The sequence below is a fragment of the Gavialis gangeticus genome, unplaced genomic scaffold (genome assembly GCF_001723915.1).
Source record: "Gavialis gangeticus isolate Ggan-Ray unplaced genomic scaffold, GavGan_comp1, whole genome shotgun sequence".
Taxonomy (NCBI): domain Eukaryota; kingdom Metazoa; phylum Chordata; order Crocodylia; family Gavialidae; genus Gavialis; species Gavialis gangeticus.
This window is the reverse complement of record NW_017729025.1, coordinates 7,736,951-7,758,088: the sequence shown is the minus strand read 5'-3', so window position 1 is coordinate 7,758,088 and position 21,138 is coordinate 7,736,951. Positions and strand designations below refer to the sequence as shown.

Sequence of the window (21,138 nt, the reverse complement as noted above, 5' to 3'; positions counted from 1 at the left end):
AGTACTGCACGTCAGACTTGAGAGCAAATTGGATACAGCAGCCCTGGACAGTGGTGCAGTTGCATACATCAGGACTAAATCGAGGCCTTAGTCTCAGAGAAAGACACTTATCCCCAGTGGCCTACCTGTTGGTGTGCGAATTGTTGTGCATAAACCAGCTCCGGTTGTTGTCCACATACATCGCCCAGGCCTTGTCATCCTTTCCCAGCATGACATCCTTGAGGACGTCGACGCGGGCTACGCCGAAGGCCGGGTCCGGGTGGTTATCGTAACGATCGATCGACAGCTCCCAGTAATGGAGCCCTTTGGAGAAGCCCGTTTTCCCCAGCACGACCCTGTCATCGTAGCTGTTACAGGTGATGGTCAGGTTGTCGTTGGAAAAGATGATGTCCGTGTGTGCGGAGGAAGGGTCGAAGGAGAACCAAGCTACTGGAATACACAAGGATAGCTGGTTAGTATGACAGGAAGACCTCAATCCAACTGCAAAGGCACGCAGACCTGACAAGAAACATTGCATGCCACCATGCAGGAAGGATGTTCAGTAGTGGACGCCGAGAAGTGTCCAAAGAGAGGTGGGGCTGCTTCTGCAGAACTTCCCGCAGGAGCTAGTAAAGCAATCTGTGGAGGGTTGGAGTCACTAATGGGGGTCACCGGCACCTCGACCCAGCTGAGTAATGCCAGACCTTGCAAACTAGCCTGTGAGAGGGGGTGACTGCCATGGTCTGGCAGCTGTGGGGCCAAAACTGGGACTCAGGAGACCTGGGTGCTGCTCCTGCCCTTGACCTTCCTCAGGGAAGTCACGTCACTTTTCTGAGTACCTTCTCTCCCTCTTGCTCTTCTGTTTAGAGGACTCTTTAGGGCAGAGGTGCTCCCTCACCATTTTGGCTCTTAGCAAAATGGCCCCTAGCCTTGCCTGGGCCTCTTGGTTCTAGCAGAACGAAAATATTAAGTCATACTTACTCTGACGACTAAAGTTTTATTCATGAGAGTAAAAGTTTGTAAGATCAGGCCCAATGTGGGAAAGGGGCTTAAAAGATTAGCAGGTAAACTGTGTGTGCATTTGAGAGCTCGTGGTTCTAGAAATCAAGAGCACATAACAGATTTACATTTACAGATGTGTTAAGTACCACCCCGAAACCTCCCTGAAGAGCAAGCAACCATATATACGTATGCATATACATATATAAAATATTTAAAACACAAGCTAGCTTTTGCAAAGTCTGGGAAATGCTTGAGCATCTCTGAGACCCAACAGGATGGCTGATTTAAATGCACTGTGACTTGCGTCCAGGAAACCTGACAGAGAACATCACTTTCTTGACAATGTACACACAGAGTAACAGCATTTCACGAGCCACTATCCAGGTTTCACAGGTGATTGTTTTCCCGTGGTCTTTTGTGCACTTAATGTGGTGGAAATGTGAACTAGCTGACACATCCACAACAGATTCTTGCACCTGCAATGGCAAACACTGCTTGAAAACAAATGACTCGCGTGAAATTTCCACACTGATTTATTGAATGGTTTCACAGGCCAGTTCACATGCACTCAGGCTCCCTGGGTTTATAACTCAATGCAAGCAGTTCCATACCTGCCACCAGTTTTTTAATGTCAACTGTTGTCATCCCAAAGGAAAGGCGTGCAGGGAGAAAAACAGGAAGATTGGTATTTATTAAAACAAGGCATTCAGAAATACTTTTCTGCTCACAAATGTTTCCATTCACTGCAGACACAGACTCCAGATGAACCTGCACTGTAAATGAAGTGCACATTACATTGCATGGTGTGTGAATGGTTTGGTGAACCTAAGTGTCATAGATTTCACAGACATTAGGGCTGGAAGGGACCTTGGAAGATCATCGAGTCCAGCCCCCTGCCCCAGGGGCAGGAAGTCAGCTGGGGTCAAAGGATCCCAACAAGATGAGCATCCAAATGTTTCTTAACAGTGTCTAGAGTAGGTGCTTGCACCACCTCTGGCGGCAGTCTGTTCCAGGCCTTGGGGCTCAGGCAGTAAAGAAGTTTTTCCTTATGTTCAGCCTGAAACAGTCTTGGAGGAGCTTGTGACCACTGGACCTAGTCGTCCCTTGGGGCACTCTGGTGAACAGGCGTTCCCCCAGATCCTGATGCACACCCCTGAGGTACTTACAGGCAGCCACCAAGTCCCACTTGAGCCTGCGCTTTTCCAGGCTGAAGAGTCCCATGGCTCTCAGCCTCTCATCGTAAGGTGTTTTCCTGACCTCTGATCATGCGCGTGGCTCTTCTCTGGACTCTCTCAAGCTTCTCCACATCCTTTTTGAATTGTGGAGCCCAAAACTGGACGCAGTACTCCAGCTGCGGCCTCACCAAGGCTGAGTACAGCGGGAGGATGACATCCTGGGATTTGCTTGAGAAGCATCTATGGATGCAAGCCAGAGTTTTGTTTGCTTTATCACCATTGGTGGCTCATATTCATCTTGTGGTCAGTCATAGCCCCCAAGTGCCTTTTGGCCATGGTGCTAGCAAGCGTAGCGCTGCCGAGCCTATAAATGTGATGCAGGGTTTTTTTCCCAAGGTGGGGTACCTTGCACTTTTCGGTGTTGAATGCCATCAGGTTTTCATCTGCACATTTTATGAGCTCGTCTAGGTCAGCCTGGCTCACCAGCCTATCCTCAGGTGTGGACGCTCTACCCGAAAGTTTGGTGTCATCAGCAAACTTGGCCAGTCTGCTTCTAACACCGATGTCCACATCGTTAATAAAGACGTTGAAGAGAACAGGTCCAAGGATGGAGCCTTGGGGGACCCCACTGGTCGCAGAGTGCCAGGATGATTCACTTCTGTCGACTGTCTGGGTCCGACCTTGGAGCCAATTCCCCAGCCAGTGGACTGTGATGTAGCTGAGGCCGCGTTGGCCAGTTTTTCCATGAGGAGATCATGGGACACCAGATCAAGGGCTTTTCTGAAGTCCAGGTATATGACATCAATCTCTTCTCCCCTGTCCAGGTGATAGGTCACCTGGTCGTAGAAGGAGAAGAGACTGGTCAGGAAAGGCCTACCCGCAGCAAGCCCGTGCCGGTTGCATTGCTGGGTCATTGGAAAGTCATTTGCTTTTTCCCCAAAGGAATCAGAGGGTCTGATTTTACATGCTCTTGACCTGTCATTTCTCCCCTAGCAATCAAAAGGAACTGAAGGTCTTCAGCACCTCTGCTAAGCAGGCCTGGAGTCCTGATTTCAGGAAATTGCAGGTCTCATTTTAAGTGCACAAGTAATCCAGTGACCTTCAAAGGTAAAGGTAGCTGCTAATCATGCACTTAAAGTCTTGTACATGCTCTTATGCCTCAGTGACCTGGAGTCTTTTCTTTTATTGCTATAAGACTCAGCTCTGAATTTGATTAAAAGACCACTTCAGGTTTCCCTTTAAAACCCCAAAAGGGAAGAACTTATCCCTTTTCTGCCAAACAGAAATAATCATTCCTCATCATATTCGGGAATGGCATTTGAGAAACTAATGCAAATGGGGTGGAAAAAGTCAGAAACACTTGTGAATGAACAATTGTCTGCTTACTGTGTCAAACCGAGGTTAAAAAATAAACACAAAACATGGATGGATGACCAACAAAGCGAGTGCCACTTAATTATAATAAAGATACTTGCCTAATTGAGAGTAAGGCGCTGATTGTGTCTCAAAATTGCATCCTATAAAGAGATACTATATTTCACACATCAAAGCTAAGAAACAGCAACTGGTCTCATGAACACAAGTGCACACACATGTACAGAATTACCCATTTGCTTCACCACTGCAGGACTGATTCATTAAAAGCCAAAGACCAAAGGTTTTCAAAATGACTGCCCATTTTAAGTGCCTAGCTAAAGACTTTTGCAAAGGCCTGACTTCCAGGAAGCCTCAGCCCATACCCACAAATGGGCACCTTCCAGATGGATCAAGGCTGGCGCCCAAACTCCTATCCCAAATTATGTGACACTTTGGAACATCCTGGCCTCTATTGCCACTGGGTCCTCGTCTTTTGTCCTCTGCACTGGAAAAGGGAACACGGTCCTTTGGCAGTGCAAAGCAAGCAATTTTGCCGTTCAGTAAAATCTTTTCATCTCCACTGCTCCAAAATACTTCCCACCACTCCCTATGGAAAGAAATCAATGTGAGAAGGGTAGATTTTGATTTCAAGAGCGTTTTCTCCAGCAAAATGGAACCCAGATCTCGTTCTTCTGTGCAAAACCCACCCCCACCTTATATCCATATAAAAAAGGAACGCGTGGATTAAGGCTGTCATAATGCTTTAAGACTTTTCATGTCTTCGTCGGTGGGGTTTACGTAGCTATAGCACGGTACTTTAGCTCCCATCGTATTTTAAGAGCAATGGGGCTAAGGGGCCCCTGAAGTAGAGCTAAGCAAGCATCATGAATTGATATTACTGTGAGCATTTACTGAGGGTGTTTGATGCTCATAAAGATTATAGGTTTCACAGGGCACGGTGAGACGGGGCTGCATACAGACCTCTTTGCACAGTTCCCATGCTGCATCATGTAGGGATTCACCAGGAAAGTCTTGCCAAGATGTAAGACCCTTGGGTCTGCCAAGACCCCTTCACTGACAGCAGCAGAAAGGGAAATGTGAAACACTGCATTCACTATTAGCCGTCAAAGGTCATGTTGGAACGGACGACCTGAAACGCTTATGCTAACTGTGCAATATCTCTGCCAGCGGCATGGGGCAGGGGGGCTGCCCTGCACCTGCAAATCAGACCCAGAGCATTTGCAAAGTGTCTCAGCTTGTAAAGAAGTTATTGCAACCTCCCGCTTAGCACCTCTTCTCTTATTATTGCAGAGAAAGCCTGCAGGGAAGGGGAGGAACTGGCGATGGAAGGAGAAGCCAGTACGAGACAGCCTTGTTCCCACTCTGTTTTAGGAGGCGCAGCATGGTTCTGCGGCTGCTTTTGTGTCTACCTGTAGGCAGAATAAGGAGACGTGTGCTCTGTGCCATTTTCTTACAGCACATTTGCATCCAGCTCTCGGACACATTAGTGTCGTCCTGGCCAAGCATATCGCCTGCCGCCTTTGAGCTCTTCGCAGCTGTACGAAGTGACGCAATGTCTGCCGAGGCCTTTTTAATGAATCGTGCCCTGCACCCTCTTTGGAAAGAGGTCTCTGTGCTTTGCCACACAACACATTTATCTCTAGTAGGACACAGTCGTAAAATCCCAGCCCGTCACCCCCCCGCCCTCTCCCCAGACTGTTGTTACAGAAATACACAGTCCACAAACAAAGTATTTGATCAAAGCCAATACAGTCGGTCTTGGTACACTGGAGACAGAGTCAACACGTCCAATAACAAAACATAGTTAAGAAGCCAGCAGTGCACAGCAGTACAATGAGAAACATGGAAGCACAAAGGAAAAAAGAAATAAAAAAACCCATTGCTGGTAGGGGTGGCAGCCCCTGTGTGTGTTGGAAACGCCATGCTGCAGCATTCCTCATTCCAAGGGATGGGATGGAAATCAAAACCAAGGGGACCCCGTTCTCCCCTTGCTTACACTGGTGTAAGCTGTGAATTACGGTGCGGAGTCCAATGGAGTGGCCGTGGTGTGAACACAGCACGACGGGAGGATCAGCCCCGGCATCTTTGGCAGGAAGAAGCGCGCAATAATTGTTCTCCACGGTTGCCGCAGAGCTCTGGGGAGATCAGCCCTGCCTCCTGCTCCTTTGCCGGCTGCTGCCCGCGGCAGGGCGAAGTACCTTCACTCTGGCTGTGCTTTGCCCAAGGAAGCAACCTACCGCTCAGCCACAGCCCGCTCAGCCCCGAAGCACGGAGGCCGGCAGGGACCTGGGGGCTGATTGCAACCGACCGTTCAAAGCGCGGCTGAGAGTTTCCTCCAGGTAGTTTCCACTGCTCTGAAGAAAAAGAGGATTAACTATCCCACGTCCTGCTCCACAAAGGCTGGGCTCCCCCAACTCCAATTTAAGTCAGCAGGAGCTACAGAAGCATGGTGCCCTCAAAAAAGGAGGCTCTGGCCTCCGCACACCAGATCCATTCAGTCTGAGCTGGGCTTTGGGGGTCCTAAATCTATCTATCTGTCTATCTATCTGTCTATCTATCTATAACTGTATCTATCTATTTATCTATCTATATAGCTAGGTAGATAGATATAACTATATATATCTATATCTAGATACATAGATATCTATAAGTATATATCTATATAGGTAGGTAGATAGATATAACTATATATATCTCTATAGATAGATAGATATATATACCTATATTTATACAGATAGATAGATAGGTAGATGGATAGATATAACTACATATATCTATATCTAGATAGATAGATAGATAGATGTTGTGGGGTCATGGTTTAATGCAAATGCTCTGCAACCATCTGACAGCAGTGGCTGACCCTCCTGGATGTGCTGAGCACGCAAACCTTTGAAACACCTCCATGGATATCTCCCAGAAGGATGCACCAGTGCTCCAGCTGAAATCCCAGGATGCCTCTTCCCCTGGTTATAACAGCTGTTATCCTGACCCCGGGTTTGCCCTGGCGGGGTAGGTAGGGGGGGGCGAAATGACATCTAAACTGGTACCGTTGTTACATAGAAACAGAGATACGCCACATAGCTACATCATCCAAATTCCCTTCACATCGGAAACAGGCCACTGACAAACAGAACGACTTACCCCCCTGGCATATGAATGTCATGGGGAAAAAAAACAAAGCAAAACAAACAGATGCTTTGGAGATGCCCAAAAGCACAGATCAAGAGGAAATGCCAGAGGGGCTCGGCTCACCGGCTGAATTCAGAGACTGTAAAGAAGAATGCAAGCTCAGCTGGTGGGACGAAGATCTTAGCTCAAAGTAGGATCTCCCCGAGAAGCTGGGTTGTAGATTAAGAGTGGAGGAGAAAGGACTCATTCTACGGAGCTGCGACCTTTCCAAAGATCTTTCCAAAGGCACTGGAAAAGGGAGGGTCTGTTCTTCTGACTCTGTGTCTAAACGCAAGATCAATGCAAACTAGAGATCAGAAACTTTCATATCATTAACTAAGACCCCCAGTCCAGAGCACGGGCCCTTGTACACGTGTGGGCTCCTTCTCTGCTGTGTTGCCATGGGCATGTGCGGGGCAGAACAACATACAAGGCCACTGTGTGCATTGATACCTCTCAGTCATTGTGTGCCATTGAGGCTGTATACAGCAAGCACGGCCTTTGCAAATATCCCTATGTTGTTGAAGACACATATGATGTGCTTTTCTTTTCAGCAAGGCCTGGAGCCCTTCACAAGAATGAATCCCACCTGGGGAGGTTTGCAATTTGCCATGCTACTTACCAGGGGATGCAGTTTAACTGGTATCGTGGACACTTCCCCCCACCCTGTTATAATCCTTATAATAAAGGGGAGACGTGCAGGTTTCATACAGGTCTGATACACTTTCGGCACAAGGCTGGTCTAAACAGTGTTATTCTAAGCATCCCCAAATACCCACCTTACTCAAAGGCTGTTTGGCCTGCTGTGTTCCTGGGAAACTCCTTGTACCTACCAAGATGCATCCGGCTGTTACAGGAAGAATTTCACTTGAACCCATGAGATTCACATAGGGACACTGGACGGGACCCTCTGGGTCATCAAAACTATTGCAAACCATCACATGCCTGTCATAAACCAATTGAGCCCCCTCCTAAAATAGAGTGGAAGAATGCGCTGTGCCCCTGCCACCCACAGGGCTCCTGGGTAGCAGAGATGGAAAGGCCAGACAGATCTGTGATGATCTGCTCTTTGTAGCCGCACTTCTGGATTATTTCCTCCGGGGCTAGCCCAGGTCTACAGGAGGCAGGTAATCAGCTCTCTCTTTGCTCTAACGCCATTCAGAGCGCACAGCCCAACAGGTCACACTCCAGTTAGCCCAAGACATAAAGCATGGGGCTTTTCCTAGACAATGGGTTATGTCAGAGAAGGGAGCAAGAGGAAGAGCTCAGTGACCTTAAGGTAAAACAAAACTCTCTTGGAGCTCCATGAGTTTGTTTTGATAATGGCTTTTTTTTTATTCAGGCAACCACTGAAACAAAACTCCAACACAGGAGTAATACACAGGAATTGCAGGAGGTTGAAGTTGTTATATCTTTACAAAGGAAATAATATACAACAATTCACACAACTCATCATCTATGTATGTATATATGTACAGATATATAAAAAAATAACATTCACGAATATTCATGAATATGCAAAGAAACGTGGCTAAAGACTCTGGCTGACAAGCTGCTGAATTTTTGTCTTCTGTGTAAGCCAGGAAAAGAATCTCTATTTCTCAATATCTATCCCTGTTTGGGCTCTTTTCTAATAAGCTAATCTGATGGGACCATTTCCCCGTCATCGGGATCGCCCATATTTTAGCATACTACATTGTCAGTCGATACATGCGTGTGTTCCTTCCACGTTTGAGCCACACACAGTCGGGCAGCTAAAACAAGAAGTGTACCAGCTTTTCATAGATTGTAAGGCTGGAAGGGACCTCGGAAGATCATCGGGTCCAGTCCCCTTGTACAAAGCAAACTTCCTTGACCAGGGCTTTCAATAGACAAACCAGCAGATCCAAAGGGATATTACCACCCAATCCATAATAGCTATTATTCTGATGACTCCCTCCAACAGGATATTTGGACCTCTGGACATAGCCACCACATCTGGGAAATAAAGCCTCTGTCTCTGCAGCCTCTCCTGCCTGATACATCTCTGTTAGAAGAAACGTGTTGGATCCTACTTGGAGACAGCTACCATACGTGGAGTATTTTACAAAGAAGTTTTCTTTGTGTAAAGCGCGCATGGAAGATGAATAACCCCATTCCCACATTTCTCTCCATTGCTCCAGTCTACTTGAAGTGCTCTCAGTTTATGGACAGGAGTGTAAATGGTGGCAGGAATGGCAGGGGAAGCAGGACTCGGTGGTCCAGGAGGTCCCCCCAAGCACTGTGTTCCCCTCACCTGAAGAGCTAGAAGTCCCACTCCAGAGTCAGTCAAGCCCTGCTCCTCATCCCCATCTGCAGCAGGGACAACACTGACCCTGAGCCTAGGCCCACCTTGCGAGCTCTGAGGCCGCGGCCAGGGGAATGAACACGCTGAAGACCAAGAGGGCGAGAGGGACCAACCTCCCTGGTCTGCCTCCTCCGTCCAATTCTACAGCATCAGCACAGGGGCCTGTTAGCTTTGGTAGCAGCTCCACCTTTGTGATATACAACCGTCTGCCAGGACACGGGCTGATGCCAAGAGTCCTTCCATTACTTCAAAAGCCAGTGCACCTATCTCTGCGCGAATTCAACCCAACCCAAGCCATGTGTGTGAACCTCACCCTCCTGCCCAGATAATCCCAAACACACTCTCCTGCCCCTCCCATAAGCTTTCCAAAGGAGTCACAGGGAGGGATCTGGGAGCAGATGCTCTTGGTGAAGCAGTACAGTACAGCCTTCTCCTGGCCGTCAAAGGCTTGCGATAGCCATGGCAAGCCTCAAGGTTGACTCCTGCTTGCTCAGTTGGCTCAAGGCTGCCCCCTTCTCCACCAGAATAGGCATCAAGTCCCTCTAAGTTGGCTGGCTGCAGCCTTCCCTACCTCCCCTTGTTGTGGGGCCTGGATGCAGCTCAGGAAGCTCTCTGGAGTCCAGGTGGCCTTGCTCAAAGCAGGAGGATGTAGCGGGAGGCTGGGGGTTGTGGAGGGGCTGGAGAAGTGAGCAGGAGGCTCTACAACCTGTTAACCAGGGCACTGGGTCTTCTTCATCAGCCAACCCCATGGCAGGTAATGGGCTGTTTCAGGGCACTTCCTGGCAGGACCTTAGTGATGCCTCCTCTGCCACTCAGCACTTGCCTCTGTCTGCTGGGGCAACTACAGGACACTTCTCGGAGGGTGAGGTTACACGTTACACTTCGACCAGATGAAGTTTGTGCAATTTTAATCGATGTTAAAGTTAGAAAGTGCTGTGAGCAGTCACATATTAAGGGTTAATACCACTTCTTGCCTGCTTTGACTTGCCACTACAGGGTTGGCAAGCAGGGGCTTGGCTCAAGCCAGGCCACCTGGGCTCTATCCCGGCCACCTGGCTTGTGGGGTGGTGGGCTGAAAGCAATGCATCCTGGGATACTGGAGGGCTGCATATTGGTCACTTCATGAAGCAGACTAAAGTACTCTGGGTAGCATGGCCCAAAGTTAATCCTTGCCTGAAGTGGCTAATTTGAGATGCTCAGATTGCGCCTAGCAGGATTTAGCGAGCTTTAACATCTGGACACTTGCATTTTAAGCGACCCTAGTATGGTCTAAATGTGATGTGTAACTTCATTCTGATTCCAGGTCTCAGGCTCCAGCCCCCGACAGCATCACCCTTCCCTGAGCAAGCCAGGGAAGGCAGGTCACCAGCCTGTCCACCCAGCTCTCCGCTCTCAGCACTGCTCAGCAAAGCCCGGACAACTGTGAAATGTTATGTGTGCTAATATGAGAAGCTGCCTGTGTCTTCACTGGATTCAGGATTGGATGTGCTGAGCAGGGCACTGGCACCAGACAGATCTGTCTGGTGTCAAGGGCCCCGTAAGCCTGCTATCAAATGCTCTGCTCTGAGCCTCACGAAGATAAGGACACACTGATCAAAACACTGAGCAGAGGGTCGGGCCTCACCCAGTGACCTTGCCAGCAGCCAGAGGCACCAATGGGTCCAAACAGGACAGGACTGCAATCACGACAGCCTGCCAGCAAGATCTCTGTTTGTTTCTAGGGCTACCCACAAAGCAATGGAGGCGATGCCATATCTCGTGCAGATGCAGGCAGCACCCTGCAGATGGAAGGAATGTGAGGGCCGCCCCGTGGACTGGCTGATGATGCACGTGGCACAGGGACCTCCATGCTTGGGGCACAAGAAAGCTGCACCAGCAGTTTAGTGCATCTTGTGGACTGCGTATTTCTAATGGACATGTGCCCCTCACTCCTCCTCTCTGGGAAGCCACTTACCTCTGCCCTGCGGTGAGCATGGACAAGACATAGGCTCATGTCTGCAGACTCGAGGCATTTCATTCTTCTTTCCTTCCTCTGTTCCTGAATGACTGAGTCACTGGGGAACTTGTCTTGGAAAAGCAGGATCTGAGAAGCACCTCTCCTCTTGCTGCAGCACAGCTTACCCCCATCTTCCAGGCCAGGGGGTGGCAAAGAACAGTGTCATACCGGGCCTCTCTCCCCACCGATGCCCCCCACCATCACTCTCCTACCCCTTGCTTTCCCACTGCTTGAGAGAGAAAATGTGTTTTCATCAGCAATCCCTCAATTCAAGGATGATCTCTACCATGGCTCATTGTCATGGGCCATGGGTGTTAAAGTGACTTGAGTCCAAGGATCATTTGCAGACAGTGTAGGTCTCTCTGTAGGGCAGAGTAGGCTGCAGGGGGGATTCTTCTCCTTTTCCTTCCTCTGCTCTCTCTTCTCTGCTTTGAGGACAAGATGCTCTGCCTCAAAATGGACTGCACTTGGGTGAGGTTTTGGCACCACTGGGGTTGGCTGGCAGCCAGCTCCTCTCACCTCTTGATGTTGACATCTGTTTTCTCGAGGGATACCTTCAGTGTGTCCTTGTAGTGTCTCCTCTGGCCACTGGGAGATCTCAGGCTGTTACTAAGTTGGGAACAGAGCACTTGTTTTAGGAGTCGAGAGTCAGGCATCCACACACAGACATGCTCTGGGAGTACAGTGGGGGGTGCTTTAATTAAAGGGCCCAGAGCATCATGTGTATGAGCATCCCTGCACTGAAAAACAGTGGCGGGGGATGCTCTAACTATAGCTCATCATGTGACGCTGGAGTCTGCTGGAGCACAGTAATGACCATGCTCGATTAATTGAGTCTGCTCCGACGTGCTGCACTGACAGTGCATCAGAGCAGCCTCGCCGCATGTGTATAGGCGCCCACAATGTCCAGCCCAGTGAAGCTGGTGCTTGAGGATCACCGACTCTATGCTGGGAACGTCGGCTTCAGCCAGGAAGCTGGCTTACGCAGTGATCTGCCAGTGTGATGTGGAGGATTTTCTGGAAGCGTCGTTGACGATGCCTCGCCAGGCTCATGAGATGATGACGGCAGGTCACCCAGATTTCACACTGACTACCTCAGTTTCTGGGGGGGAGGTCACATTCATGGCTTGGGGTGCTACAGAAGTCAGGTACACATGCAACCTTCCCCATGGATCCCTAGGGTTTGGCCTACTTCATTGCTCGGTAGAGTCAAGACAACACTCCCATTGAAGTCCAGGGCTTTGCATCAGATCCTATGGGTAGAAACCCCTGATGGCAAAAGAGCACCATCAGCTTTGCAGCTTCCCCTGCCCTGTAGGCATATTCAGACAAGTGTCACGGTACCGGCAGTGCTGCCTCATGCTGAGAATGCCTTTTCTTTTCTTCTTCCATCCTCTTCGTTTCCTCCCCCTTTGTGCCCTGGTGGAAAACTCTCCACCCACTGCGGAGGGGAAAGGGTGAAGCCCAGTTCATTTCATGCAGAGCTGCTCTCAGAGACCCAGCGGCTGTTCAGGCCAGAAATAATAACCTCGCCCCATGAGCTGTCATGTGCAGCAGGCTCTGCTCAATGGCTAATTCGCATATCCTTAAGCCAAATTCAGATGCAATTTATTTCTCTGCCTCGGGTCGGGAGAGCTCAGCATGCCTCTGAAAGCAGAACATGCTCTGGGCCATATTTAGCTTTTGCTTTTTCTCTTGCATTGGGAGGGCAAGATGACAATGTTTCACGCAGGAAAAAGGCATAAAAGAAAGATTTATCTTTTGGCAAACACTGCGTGGAGGCTCCAGGCACGATTCCCCTGGGCCGGAGCTGGGAGCCGAGACTTTGCGATGGGGTCTTTTGAGAGCTGGGGCCTGCTTGAGGCAGATGCAACCATGAAAATACCTACCGGGGAGGGAGGGACCAGGGGTGCTAAGGGATGCTTCGGCTGCCCATGCAAATTCCTGACCAGGGTTATTTAAAGCAATTTCACACATCTCAGTGTAATGGTTTCCATGGGTTTGGCTGAGTCAGGTACCAAGAGACAATCTTCCCTTTCCCATTGCTTTGGTTAGAAAAACTGGTCTTAGAAGAGCAATGTGACAGGATGCTGAGGCCCCACTGTTTGCTTCAAAAGATCCCAGCCCTGGACCTGTCTCTTTGTGAAGTCAACAAGAATCTCTCTCTTCATGGAGGATGGACCAGGTCCTTGAAGATCCCCAGCACATTGCACACCATCCTCTCTTTGCAAAATGCTGATGATAAGTGGGATTCCCAGAGAGCTGACGTGGCTTGGGGCCTGTCCCGCTGACTTCAGATTGGACTTGTGCTCCCAGGGCCATTCAGTGCTTTACAAACTCCTCCATAGCCCCCCAAGAGCACGAAGCCTAATGCTATTGTAGGGTGGGAACCTGCCTTGTGATGGAAGTCACTGTTTCCACGACTGCTGCGAGATGTTTGGTGGACCAGAGACCTCTCCAGGATACAGCTTTTTAGCTCGGTCACCTCTCCTTCTGCTCACTTCTGCCACTGGGATGGCTCCCGGTATCCCTCTGTATCTTTAGCCCCTTCTCTGAACATCGTCCTGCAGTGACTTGTATCTTGAGGTGATCTCAGCAGCACAGCGTGCTGCTCAGGAAAGCTGTTGCTTGTTGTGAGCCTGACTCCTCCTTTTGGGATCTCACTTAAATGTCAGTGGATGCACATGTGGTGTCATACGCCGCAGGATTTCTGGAAACCAGGGAGTCGCCTAGGGGCTGGCCCACCGTAAGTAAGAGTAGGGACCAGCTAGCAGGCAGATTTCTACATCGTTGCCAGGTAGAAAGTGCTGATTTCTGGCCATGTGTCTCTAGACATTTCTAAGGGTCCGGGGAAGCGAGGGAGCGAGAGACCGAGTGCTCTGGAAAGTACTCAAGAACTTTTCACCCGTCGGCTTTTGCATTGGTCTCTGTAAATCCTGACCCCTTTCGGTGGCATTTGTGTCAGCTCTCATGAGCTAGGCAGACCTGGCCTTGTCCCTGCTTGAATGGGAGACCTCCCAGGAAAGTCCAGCTTCCTGTGCACGCTGACAGCCAAAAGGGGCTGCTGGACCTGGGCAGGAACAGACTCCTTGGCTGTGGGGCAGAGCCGGCTGGTCCAGTCCCACAGCTTCCAGCGCGTGGCATGAGCATCCCCACCCAGGGGCAATCCCCGGCTCCTAGGGCAGTCTCCAGGCAGCCGGGGGCAAACCAGGGTGCCCTAACGCTGCTTTATTTGCCACCGGGGCAGAGAAGGAAAGGAGAGGTGCCTAAAGCCACTGTTGTTCTGCACCTGTTCTGCTCAGGTGCCCCTGAGATGTGGGTCCCCAGAGCGATGCAGGGGAGGTCCCTTCTGTCTCCAGGTCAGTCCTCAATCCCTGTCTCTTAAGTGGTGTTAAAATGGACTGCATTGCTAGAAGTGGGTGGCCCATCAAACCAGCCCCTGGCTTTTCTGTAGGCAATGGCAAATGCCCTGTCCTGGATTCCCTGCTCCCAGGGATCGCAGGGATCCCCACTCGCCCCCACTCCTACTCAGGCAGGATCTAGCCAACGTCTAAATCTCATGTTCATCAAGCCACTAGGAAACCACTGGAAGGTGGACGTGGGGCTTTCTTGTTCCTGTTCTCTCTCAATACACTGTGAAGCAGCAATGACTGGCTCTTCAGAAGTCTCTCACACTGCCGTAGACGGGGCGGGCATCTCTGGGCAGGCTGTCCCAGCAGTGGGCACTGTTTGGAGGGTGAGGACTGGATTTCCTTAGCAGACACTCAGGACTGGCTAATGGGGACACGAACTGAGGACCTGGCTTGTACAAGTGCAGAAAAGCCGTTCAAGGGGACAGGTCTCTCCTGCCACGTTCCCCTCAGCACGGGACCAGGGGGGAAGGTGTGAGGGTGGCTACAGCCATTCCCATGCTTCCAGGGGGCAAGTTTGGCTGTTGGTGCCAATGATACCACCCATAGCACTGGCAGGCCTTGCTCGGGCTCAGGACATCTCTTAGGTAGCTGGGGAATGCAGGCACAGCCCTGCCTGTCCCCACACTTGGTTGGTACAAAGTCGGGGTCTTAAGGATGTAGCCTGGAGCTAGATCCGGTTTGTGGAACCACATCGTTCAGCCCCCAGTGCTGGCCTCATGCGGGGTCAGTCCAGGACCCCCCCGCATGGTGTACCCAGCACCGGAGGCTCCTGCTCCGGCTGGTCTGGGGCTGCGCCTCATGCAGCACCCACCCTGGGTGGACTGGGACATGAGACATGTGGCCCCCAGCCCAGGACCTGTGCTGCACACAGCTTCTGCCCTGGACCAGCTGGAGTGGGCACTGTGTGCATCCTGATCCAGCTCGAGCAGGCGTCACGTGCGGCACAGGCTGGAGCAGGTGGCGTGGGCACTGGATCTAGCATGCACGGGGAGCGGGGGAGCTGGTGGGTGCGATCTGACCTGTGCAGCCAGCTCCACATCATTCATCTAGCCTGTGCACCAGTCCCATGGTAGTGAGGTGAGTTTTGTCAAGCCATCAGAGCACTCTCTCTCTCTCAGCCCCTAGTATAAAGTGTCTGCAACAGCCCTGAGCCAGCAGCGTGCCCCTCTGCCACGGTCAGTTTTGCAAGCCCTCCCGGAGCGGGAATTGTGCGAATGGCTTCAACACGTGCTGGTGCACAGCCTGTGAGCTCCCAGGAAGTTGCTGCTATTTCCTAAGATGGGCGCCTGGCCTCACAACCGTGCAGGGAGCTCTGCGGGGTAGGGAACGCTGGCCTGAATGGGGGCCAGGACCTGCAATATTTCAGCCCCCGTGATAACAAGGAAGAGCAGCTTGTTCCCTCTCCTGTCTCTCTGCTCCCGTCTCCCTGCATGCTGCACCACACTGCTGCACCGCAGAGCTGCCCTCTGGACAGCAATCCTAGGGAGCTCCTGAACTGTAATAATGACAGGCAGAGAAACAGGGCTCAGTCTGGTGTGCCTGCGTTGAATTTTCTAACCGCTTCTCCCTGCCAGGCTCAACAGCCCATCACACAGTGCTTCCCAACCTTTCCAAACTCCAGGCAGCCCTCAGTAGACTTGAGGGGCCCTTTGGAAAATGCCCTCTTTTTGTTTCCACTCATTTTTTGACCACACAAAAGTACTAGAGCAACTCTTTTATTGCAGAGAACTCAGAGAGCCCACAGCAGGGCAGGGGTTAACAGTACAGATTCCCATTTGAACTCTCTGGACTTGTCTTGTGAATCCTATTTGTACCCCTAACAGTGCTAACACTGCATGGCACCCTTGAAAAGATCTCAAGGCACCCCAGGGTGCTGCGGTTGAGAATTGCAGCTTCCTTGAAACAGGCTGCAGCAAGCTGTGTTGTGCCTGCCTGATGCACCATCGGCACGACAGCCATGTTCGAACCAGGCACATCTCCCGGCAGTGATGCCGGAGCAAAGCAGGAGGGAGGCTGCCTGGATTTCAAAAGCTGGGCTGTGTTGGCAGCACTGGTGCTGAGTGAAATCTGGCCAAGGCTGGGGAAAGGGTGCGACTCTGCTCTGGAGGTAATGGAAGCAGCATTACTGTTAAGGAAGGGGCCCTTTCCTGGCAACAGCCGTACCGCAGGGGACCGCAGGCATGCTGCCGCAGAGATGGCCGACTTTATCCTGGGCTTTATTACCTGCTGTTTCTGACCCCCACATAATTTTCCTAAACAGGCCTCATGCCTCTTGACTCGACTGTCAGAATCAAGGCAATTTCCCAAAGGTAGTTATCATCCAGAAGAGGAGGTTTATCCTCAATAGCTGCGTTTAATATTCTAACAGAGATAACAGCAGGAGGGAGCTGTAATCAGCTTTGTAGGTGAAACTGGTGTGGCTCAGCTTTGAACCCTGTCGGTATAGAAAGACACCCACACGGTCTTTCTGCTCAGCACACGGTGCCGCAGGGTGCCTAGGAAAGGACTGCACGTGCAGTCACAGTGCAATCAAATGTGGCCCTTTGTTTTTCGGGGCAACGTTCAGAAAAGAGGAAGAGAAGGAATGAATAAAGACATCCGAGCTATGTTTGCAGATGATCTACCTCAATCCTAGAGGCAAACTGCTTTCAAAGCCTTCCCTCCTGAGGAGTGCCTCTCATCATAGCTCCTTCTGTCCTCCCAACAGGATGCTGCCTTTCACTAAATGCATTCTGGGTATGTCTACATGTGCATTTCAGCACGCCTCAATTTAATGCACATTACCTTAATGTGCATTAAGCGAGTTTAGGCAGGCATCTGCACATGCAGGCATTAAAACTCATAATGCTGTGTCCGGACTGACTTGGGACTAAAGTTAGTTAATTTGGTATGTTACGGTGTTAATGCGCTTTAATGTGTCTACATGTGCATTCATGTGCTTTAACTATTCACACCTAAATTTGATACCTGCATTTGCAGGTATCAAATTTAGGCGCGATTAGCCCCAAATTGCCATTTTGAAAGCACATTAAGAGTGCACACGAGTAGACGCGCACCCTAATGCACCTTAAATTTAGGCTAATTCGCCTTAAAGCATCTCATGTGGATGCACCCTCTGGGAAGGAAAGACCCAGGAAAACAATTTCTGGCTGAGCTTGTTCTGGACTCCTGACATCACCTTTATTCTGCTTGTCACCATCACTTCTTTTGCAATATTGGTCTCTTGCCTAGGAGGTATACTGGAGCTGCTCCTCGTACGCTAAGTTATGTGGATCTGAAGACCAGGCCTCTGGGGCTGGGCAGTCTCATGCCTGATGCAGCATGTCAGGGCACCACTGCCGAAGCCTCTTACCTTCGGATGTCTGCAGGACCAAGGTCTTGCTGTATTGGCTCACTCCTGTTTTGTTAAAGGCTTTGACACGGGCGCTGTAGGTGCTGTTGAAGTGCAGGCCGTCCACGGTGCACATCGTCTCCTTCCCAACATACACCTCCTAGTTAAGACACAAAAGGCTGCGTTAGTGCCTGATGCATGGGGCATATCCAGGTACAGGAGGGCCTTGCTCAGACAGCTTGCTACACAGTATTTCCACAGCTTCCTGACACATAGGCATGCTAGTTAGACACCTTTTTGTCAGGCCAAAGTGTCTGGGTGGATGCTGGGAGGGCTGGAGGAACCTGGGGACCCCAGCTACAGCTGCAGCTGGAGTGACAGGGGGCCTGGTATATTATATACTGGAGTGTGAGAGCCTGGGGGGGGGAACCCTCAAATTAACCCCTCACAGGCTGGATACAACCCAGCCCTGTGCTAAATCATAATGGTCCATCTGGATAAAATGACCCTGCATCCTGCTTCTGAGCTCTGACAGCTTGCCACGCGACACCAGTTCCTCCATGGCACCGGCACAGAAGCCTTGATGTTTGTAGGCAGGCAAGGTTTCTCTTCAAGTAAACCTCCCACTGAATCCAGAGGAGTTTTGCTGATGTACCCTGGTACAGAAACTGGTTGCTGGCCTCTAAATTGAACGAAGGTCACTTATCAGAGACCTATACTGGAAAATATTTCCTTATCAGCTCAGACTGTGGGACCAATGCTTTGATGAGAAGACAAAGATTGGATCCTTTTATGGATCTAGAGCTGACTGGCCAACATGTCAGACTTATGCCAACATAATGCCATTCAGATGAACAGAGCTACAAGAGCATAAAAAGCAGATGTGAATCAGCCCCAAAGACTAGTGAAATGGTCAGGGACTCTGTCAGCGATCAGGTTCGCTTTTGAGTTGTGGAGGATGTGATGAAGGGCCTGCTTGCTTTCGTCCAGGATCTTAGGGAGAGGTTTTAGCTCTGTGCTTCCTTGCAAATACCTTCCACTCTTTTTTTGTACCCAAGAATCCTTTTTGCATTTCTGTCGCGGGTTGCAGAGTACAGCGGTGCATCTGATCAAACAGCCCCCGCTTAAACATAGCTGCTGCTTTCAGGCCAACGCACGCACTTCCATCCTGCAGGGATGGAGCTGCGAGGCTCCCTTGGGATAATGTCCTTAGGCATCAAAAACAAAAGGCAGGGTAAATTTGCAAAGTGTGCGGGTGTGTGTGTATATATGCATGTATGTATAAGTGTATGTGTGCGTGTATGTATACATATATAGGACAAGCTTTCATGAGCTAAAGTTCACTTCATCTAATGCTAACGATGCTTGTGAGATATATATGTTTATTATACATGCAGTCTATAAAATATATATATATAATCTACTTTGCTTAGTCTGTAAGGTGCAGATATACCTTGCCTTCTACTTGCCTTCCCACTAACACAGCTAACTATGACTCTATGCTCATGGATAAAAAAAGAACAGAGATTTCTGTTTTTAATTTTTGCCCCTGAATCCTGAGCAAATTGACTCAGCTGACAGTGATGCCGGGAGTTATATACATTACAGTTCTCCTTCAGAGCACGCACCCACCAGTGGTGAGAAGTGCAATTTGAGCTGTGAAGCAAATGCACCGAACAAATGCCGTGAAAGGTGACAGGCAGACAAGGTTCTTTGGGTGAATCTGGTATCTTTTATTCGACCAACTTAAATAGTTGGAAAACAATTTAAATAGTTGGAAAGGTGAAATGCACCTAGCACTGGGTTCCAGGAAAGGTTTCATGATTATCTCCTCGTGCCTTTGAGCTCTTGTGGACTGAGGGCATGTGGCTGTCTCACATAGCCAGTAGCGTAACTAGGGTGGGCACTTGTGATATCAGCCCCAGGTGCCAATTCTGCGGAGGCACAAGAATAGCTGCCATTGCCACCACTGCCAGGCCTCTGCCCTGGCCACTGTCCCCCCTGGTACAGAAACTGGTTGTTGTCCTCTAGGTGATGTACCAGTTCCCCCTTCCCAAATCCTTTATTGTCTAGTCCCCATCAAACAAGAGATCTGCCTTATTCTATATAGAAAACAAATAGCACGGGGCAACTTCCTGTCTCTCTTGCTCTCTGTTAATAAAGGGACAAACCTGAATCTAAACACTTGGTCGCACTCTGCTCTTCTTCGCATCGGTTTGTTCTTGGCCATGTTAGGACTGCACTGTTTGACTTTGTTGAGAGACAACCTAATAAACGATGCGTGAAGACATCCTGGGGCTGGGAGTGACGCCCCGTGATCTAATAACCCTTGGTGTTGTTGCTCCATTGGAAAGTAGGCTAGGAGTGGCCTAGTTTTTCATTTCATTTTCAGCAAGGCTAAAATGATCATCTGTAACAAAGCCCCAAAAGGAAGAGCAAGGGCTCCTCTGTTACATACAGTGTCTGTGAGTAATGCATGCAAGCAGCTTTGCACTCTCAGCTTGGCTGTATGCTGAGCTGCTCCTATGCACAAACAGTGCCGGTGGAGATGCCTGTGGGAGGAGATGTGGGAGTAATGGCTCCATGCACAGATGAGTAACACAACAATGCCTAGCGAGCATGTGAGGAGGAAGGCATTAGAGACTCTGGCAAACATTACCCTTTCTTTTTTGCAACTGCAGCTGAAATCCAGCATAGCCCTGAGCCAGAACATGGACCAGGCTGTTGGACAAATCATCTACGTGACACTACGGGCCACCTAAATGCCTTCTCAAGATGTGACCCCAGGGCTTGGCAACCACTGGGTGATTTGGTTTGACAAGTGGCTTACAGCATTTTGGCATCATTTGGACTGCCTTGTTGATATGCTGCATCATGCAGTGCAAGGGTCTAAAATACATGGGCTCACTGAACCCTACTGCATCCATCTGCATGGTTATCAGGACACTCAGTGTCCTGCTGGAGCTGGGGAAGACAAAGGCATCTCTATATCACCCTTTGGCTTCCTGCTCTTCCATCTAGCCACAGTGCACATGATCATTGCCGCAGGAGCAACCTAATTTACATCCGCTGGAGCAGACCTTTCTGATCCATTCTGCCGGCCTGGGATCCCGGCCTGGACCCCCGCAAGGCAGAAGGCAAGAATCGGTGGCTAGAGCCAGGCGTAGAGACTTCAAGGCACCAGGGTTTCTCCTGTGGCATAGCTTTAGGTTCCCTTCTCTACTACTGAAGCAATGCAAATGGGATTGAGCCCAGCAGATCTGGCCCTATTTATGCAGTAACGCTAGGAGCTATGGCTTGCAGAGCTGTGTGTAGTAAAAAGGGTGAGCACATGGCAGGAGGAAGCAAGCAGGATGGGGGAAGGGGATTGG

General features: G+C 50.1%; 1 protein-coding gene across 1 annotated transcript in view; it reads right to left on the bottom strand.

Annotated features, from left to right (window-relative positions):
• TRIM9 (tripartite motif containing 9) overlaps positions 1 to 21,138 on the bottom strand; it is a gene marked incomplete at its 5' end in the record, with an annotated part of 188,271 nt that overhangs the window by 16,081 nt on the left and 151,052 nt on the right. Inside the window, 5 exons of the mRNA XM_019519875.1 lie at positions 126 to 429; positions 1,593 to 1,616; positions 3,632 to 3,673; positions 6,786 to 6,986; positions 17,789 to 17,927. Of these exons, the coding sequence (XP_019375420.1) occupies positions 126 to 429; positions 1,593 to 1,616; positions 3,632 to 3,673; positions 6,786 to 6,986; positions 17,789 to 17,927 (710 nt within the window). The remainder of the gene's footprint in view (positions 1 to 125; positions 430 to 1,592; positions 1,617 to 3,631; positions 3,674 to 6,785; positions 6,987 to 17,788; positions 17,928 to 21,138) is intronic.